This window comes from Melanerpes formicivorus, unplaced genomic scaffold (assembly GCF_026170545.1).
Source record: "Melanerpes formicivorus ecotype bairdi unplaced genomic scaffold, bMelFor1.0.p_v2 SCAF_66, whole genome shotgun sequence".
Taxonomy (NCBI): domain Eukaryota; kingdom Metazoa; phylum Chordata; class Aves; order Piciformes; family Picidae; genus Melanerpes; species Melanerpes formicivorus.
The window spans coordinates 2,510,204-2,516,161 of NW_027142418.1; the positions used below are offsets into that span (position 1 = coordinate 2,510,204).

Genomic DNA, 5,958 nt, shown 5'->3' on the forward strand with positions numbered 1-5,958 from the left:
AGGTGTTTTGGCAAAGCATCCAGGATCTGAAGTGGTTCTCTGCACCTCAAATCATACAATCACAAAACTGTCAGGGCTGGAAGGGACCTCAAGGATCAGCCAGCTCCAAGCCCCCTGCCATGGGCAGGGACACCTCACACTACAGCAGGTTGCTCACAGCCACATCCAGCCTGGCTGCAAACACCTCCAGGCAGGAGGCTTCCACCACCTCCCTGGGCAGCCTGTGCCAGTCTCTCACCACCCTCATGGGGAATAACTTCTTCCTCACATCCAATCTCAATCTCCCCATTTCTAGTTTTGCTCCATCCCCCCCAGTCCTATCACTCCCTGACACCCTCAGAAGTCCCTCCCCAGCTTTCTTGGAGCCCCCTTCAGATCCTGGAAGGCCACAAGAAGGTCTCCTTGGAGCCTTCTCTTTTCCAGACTGAACAGCCCCAACTCCCTCAGTGTGTCCTCACAGGAGAGGTATCTTGCCTTGTGAGCCAGGGGCTGGCCTTTCACAGCTGCTGTTTGTCCAACCTTGTAGAGAAATCAAGAAGGGCAATGTTGGAGTGGCACTGGCAGAGTTCCTGACCAGGCTGCGAGACACCATGGGCAGAAAAGTGGATTATGGACTCTGTGGTGATCGTGGAGTGGCACACCCCAGCCTGCAGGTGAGGAAGGGGGCTGACAGTGCTCTGCTCATGTCCAGACACTGCTCTTTAGTGCTTGGTTCCTTTCACTGTCACAGCTGTGCTTAGCAATAGCAAGATTCACAGCTTCAAGCAGGAGTTTCTACCATCTAGGGGGTAAGGACTTAGAGGTGTGGCATGGGCATGTAGCAGGGTGAGGTGAAGACTGCTCCAGGTCTGTGTTTATACCAAGGCCTCCTTTATATCCACCTCAGTAGCTTACAGAAATTGAAATGCCACCCTGTTAAAGATGGTGTTAGAAATGGCCTGTCCTGCCCTTCCTCCCAAATCCTGTGCTTTGTAACTGAGCTTTGCTGGCTTCATGGGCTTCCCTCAGGGGAGCTACATGAAGTTCAGCAAGGGCAAGTGTAGAGTCCTGCACCTGGGAAGGAACAAGTCCCTGCAGCAGTACAGGTGAGGGCTGACCTGCTAGAAGGCAGCTCCATGGAGAAGGACCTGGGAAAGATGGTGGACAAGAAGTTCCCCATGCACCAGCAATGTGCCCTCTTAGCCAAGAAGGCAAATGATCTCCTGGGGTACATGAAGAAGACTCTGGACAGCAGGTTGAGGGAGGTTCTCCTCTGCCTCTACTCTACCCTCGTGAGGCCAGGTCTGCAGTCCTGGGTCCAGTTCTGGGCTCCCCACTTCAAGAGATTCAGGAAACTAATGGAGAGTCCAGTGGAGGCCACAAAGCTGCTGAGGGGCCTGGAGCAGCTCTGTGAGGAGAGGCTGAGAGCCCTGGGGCTGTTGAGCCTAGAGAAGAGCAGCCCCAGAGGGGATCTGAGCAATGCTCAGCAAGAGCTAAAGGGTTGGGGCAAGAGGATGGGGCTGGGCTCTTCTCAAAAGTCTGAGAGTGAGTCCAGTGTAGGCTGCAGTTGAGTTGATGAGAATTGGAGGCAAGGATAAGAGTTGGGCTTGCTCTGCAGAGCTGAATGTTGCCTAAGAATTCTCCAGGCTGCCACCTGCACAAGTGTAACGGCTGTGAGAAGTTAGGCAAGGGAGCACTGAGAACATTTTTCTCCCTGCTGTGTACAGAGTGGTACCTCTGTGGTGTGCAGCAGCAAACTGGATGGATGTTTAAAGGCTGTTGCTTGCTAAGAGACCATCCAGGGCTGCAGCTAGACACTGAGTTGTTTTTTTCCCCTCAGAGTCAACATCCTCGAATGCCATTCCTTTTAGCTAAAGGCTTAGGGCAGTGTGGCTGGAAAGCTGTCTAGCAGAAAGGGACCTGGGAGTTCTTATTGACAAGCAGCTGAATAGGAGCCAGAAGTGTGCCAGTGGCATCCTGGCTGGGATCAGCAATGCTGTGTCCAGCAGGAGCAGGGCAGGGATTGTCCCCTGGGACTCACCTCAAGTGCTGTGTCCAGTTTTGGTCTCCTCAATCCCAGAGAGATGTGGAGGTGCTGGAGCCAGGGCAGAGGAGGGCAAGGAAGCTGGGAAGGGCCTGGAGAATAAATCTTGGCAGGAGGAGCAACTGCAGGAGCTGGGGATGGTTAGTGTGAAACAGAGGAGGCTGAGGGAGACCTCCTGGCTCTCTACAGCTCCCTGAAAGGAGGTTGTGGAGAGGCTGCTGCTGGTCTCTGCTCACAGGTCATTAGTGACAGAACAAGAGGGAATGGCCTCAAGCTGTGACTGGGCAGGGTTAGACTGGAGAGTAGGAAACCTTTTTCATGGCAAGAGTGGTCAGGGCTTGGAATGTGCTGCCCAGGGAGGTGGTGGAGTCCCCAAGCCTGGCTGTGTTTCAGGGTGGTTTGGATGTGGTGCTTGGGGTGCTGGTTTAGGGGTGACCCTTGCAGAGTAGGGTTCTGGGCTGGGCTTGGTGATCCTGAGGCTCTCTTCCAGCCTGGATGTTTCTGTGATAAACAGGGAAACTTCTCCTTTTCAAGTGAAAGAAAAAGATGTGAGATGGTGAAAGATGATCTTAGAAGGGAGTTGTGGTCAGGGATTAGAAGTTGCATTTGGCAGAAAACTGACCTGCCCTTCTCTGAGAGGGAAAGTTCCCCCTTGTGGTGGGGCACACAGCTTGGGGCTTAAGCCCTTCTTGTCTGCTGCTGGTTCTTCAGCTCAGGCTACACTGCTCCCTTGTTGTGATCTCCCAGAACTGATTCTGTTCAGCTTACATCTTGCTCCTGGCTAATGAGAAAGGAAAACTAATTTGTGCTGCAGCTGAGAATTCTCACTTGTGTCTTGGCAGCTAAAGCCAGCAGCAACCCTGGCAGCCAGCAGAGCAGCTGCTGCCTCCTGCAGCAGGTTGTGTCACCAAGGCTTTGAGCTAGGGGCTGGACGGCCCCAGAGTAGCTCACAGTGGCCAGAGCTGCTTCCCTCCAACATCCTTCTTGTTCAGCTCAGTGTCCTGCTGTAGGGGGCAGGGATCTGCTTGCTTTTTCCCTTAGAAGGCCACTCCAATTGTTGTGTTTTCTGTTTTCTTTTTAGGAGAGTGCCAAGAAACTGGAAGAAAACATTTATTACTTTGGAGCAACAGTGAGAAGCCTGCTGAGTAGGTTTGGGAAGGTAACTATCTTATGGCTGTGCTCTTGGTTATTGAACAGTTCATCAGTTAGAGGGCAGAAGGGCTCTGCAGAGGGACCTGGACAGGCTGGACAGATGGGCAGAGTCTTAACAGGATGGCATTCAACAAGTCCAAGTGCCAGGGGCTGCACTTTGGGCACAGCAACCCCAGGCAGAGCTACAGGCTGGGGTCAGAGTGGCTGAGAGCAGCCAGGCAGAAAGGGACCTGGGGGTGCTGGTTGACAGCTGCCTAAACATGAGCCAGCAGTGTGGCCAAAAAGGCTGACAGCATCCTGGTCTGTATCAAGAAGAGTGTGGCCAGAGCAGGAAGTCATTGTGCCCTGTGCTCAGCATTGGTTAGGCCACACCTTGAGTCCTGTGTCCAGTTCTGGGCTCCTCAATTTAGGAAGGACATTGAGACACTTGAAGGTGTCCAGAGAAGGGCAACAAGGCTGGGGAGAGGCCTTGAGCACAGCCCTGTGAGGAGAGGCTGAGGGAGCTGGGGTTGTTTAGCCTGGAGAAGAGGAGGCTCAGGGGAGACCTCATTGCCCTCTACAACTCCCAGAGGGGAGGTTGTAGCCAGGTGGGAGCTGGTCTCTTCTCCCAGGCAAGCAGCACCAGAACAAGAGGACACAGTCTCAGGCTGTGCCAGGGGAAGTTTAGGCTGGAGGTGAGGAGAAAGTTCTTCACTGAGAGAGTTGTTGGCCGTTGGGATGTGCTGCCCAGGGAGGTGGTGGAGTCCCCATCCCTGGAGGTGTTCAAGAGGGGATTGGATGTGGCACTTGGTGCCATGGTCCAGTCATGAGGTCTGTGGTGACAGGTTGGACCTGATGATCTTTGAGGTCTCTTCCAACATTGGCGATTCTGTGGTCTTCCAACAAAATGGCCTGGCTAGAACCCAGAGTGGGCTGTGGCAGAAGCCAGGGCTCCCTTTGCATGTTTCATAGAATCACAGAACTGTCAGGGCTGGAAGGGACCTCAAGGCTCAGCCAGTTCCAACCCCCCTGCCATGGGCAGGGACACAGTATCACAGTATAACTAAGGCTGGAAGAGACCTCGAGGATCATTGAGTCCAACCTATCAACACAGACCTCATGACTAAACCATGGCACCAAGTGCCACGTCCAGTCCCCTCTTGAACACTTCCAGGGACTCCACCACCTCCCCGGGCAGCACATCCCAATTGATGAACAAGTTGCTTGGTGAAGAACTTTCTCCTCACCTCCAGCCTAAACCTCCCCTGGCACAGCTTGAGACTGTGTCCTCTTGTTCTGGTGCTGGCTGCCTGGGAGAAGAGACCAACCCCCACCTGGCTACAACCTCCCTTCAGGGAGTTGTAGACAGCAGTAAGGTCTCCCCTGAGCCTCCTCTTCTCCAGGCTAAGCAACCCCAGCTCCCTCAGCCTCTCCTCCCAGGGCTGTGCTCCAGACCCCTCCCCAGCTTTGTTGCCCTTCTCTGGACACCTTCAAGTGTCTCAATGTCCTCCTTAATCTGAGGAGCCCAGAACACAACTGTTTGGGCTGCACACAGGGCTGGTCTCAAGGCAGCTTGGATTTGTTGGCTGTAGCCAGGCAGAGAGTTAAAAGGTGGAACAGTGAATCCCAAACCTTCTCAGAGTGGGAATTCCATGTAGCAGCTTCCCTGCCTGTGCCATGTAAGGAGGAACCCAAATGTGAAGCAGGAAGACAATGTTTGGTTGAAGTTTGAGACAGAGCAGCTGCAAATGAACGTGTGTGGCTGGCCTTGCAGACAATAGTGGAGGAGCAGCTGGTGCTGAAGAGAGTGGCGGACGTGGTCATTAACCTCTATGCGATGACAGCCACCATCTCCAGAGCCAGCAGGTCCATCAGCATCGGCCTCAGGAACCACGACCACGAGGTAAGGCTGCTGGGAGGCTGGTGCTGCCCTCCCCAGGGCTGTGCTCCCTGCCTGCCTGCTGCAGCTTCACAGCCCCTGCCTGGCACCCTTCTGCCTCACCTCTGCAGCAGAGCTGCTCCTCAGCTTTCCCAGCCCCAGCCTTCTCTGCCCCTCTGAGCCCTGCACAGGCACCATCCTGGGCTCCTCCCCGGCAGCATGAAGGGAGGGGATTCTGCCCCTCTTCTCCTCTCTGCTCTGTTCCCCCCTGCAGTGCAGGAGTCCTCAGCACAGCAGACATGGAGCTGTTGGAGCAGGGCCAGAGGAGGCCACAGCAGTGCTGGGAGGGCTGGAAGCCTCCGCTGTGAGGCCAGGCTGGGAGTTGGCCTTGTGAAGCTTGGAGGAGAGGTGGCTCTGGGGAGACCTTAGAACAGCCTTCCAGTGTTTGAAGGGGGCTACAGGGGAGCTGGAGAGTGACTGGAGTGACAGGAGGAGGGGTGATGGCTTCAAACTGGATGAAGCTGCATTGAGAGCAGACAGTAGGAAGTAGTTCCTCCCCCTGAGGCTGCTGAAGCATTTGTACAGCTTGCCCAGAGATGTTCTGGAGGCTCCTAGCCTGCAAGTGTTCCAAGGCAAGCTGGATGGGATCTTGAGCAACCTGAGCTAGGGGGAGGGGTCCTGCCCTTGGCAGGGGGGTTGGATCTGGGTATCTTTAAGTCCCCTTCCAACCCAAACCATTTGGTTCTGTGGTGCTGGCCTAAGAGAGAGCTCTACACCAGCAGGCCTTGTCTGACAACTGGGGGACCACAAACCCCAAGGACTTCCCCTTCCACTTCAGGGATGCTCCTCCACAGCTGTTAGGAGTTTCCACCTTAGCACAACAAACTGCTGGCAAAGCAGCAGTGCACCAGAGTGTTCCTAAGCC

General features: G+C 54.7%; 1 protein-coding gene across 2 annotated transcripts in view; it reads left to right on the top strand.

Annotated features, from left to right (window-relative positions):
* The window catches only part of ACAD9 (acyl-CoA dehydrogenase family member 9), a 33,160-nt gene that overhangs the window by 25,292 nt on the left and 1,910 nt on the right, over positions 1-5,958 (top strand). For both annotated transcript variants that reach the window (XM_068162634.1, XM_068162632.1), the window contains exons 14-16: positions 527-653; positions 3,105-3,182; positions 4,929-5,057. In XM_068162634.1, the coding sequence (XP_068018735.1) occupies positions 527-653; positions 3,105-3,182; positions 4,929-5,057 (334 nt within the window). The remainder of the gene's footprint in view (positions 1-526; positions 654-3,104; positions 3,183-4,928; positions 5,058-5,958) is intronic.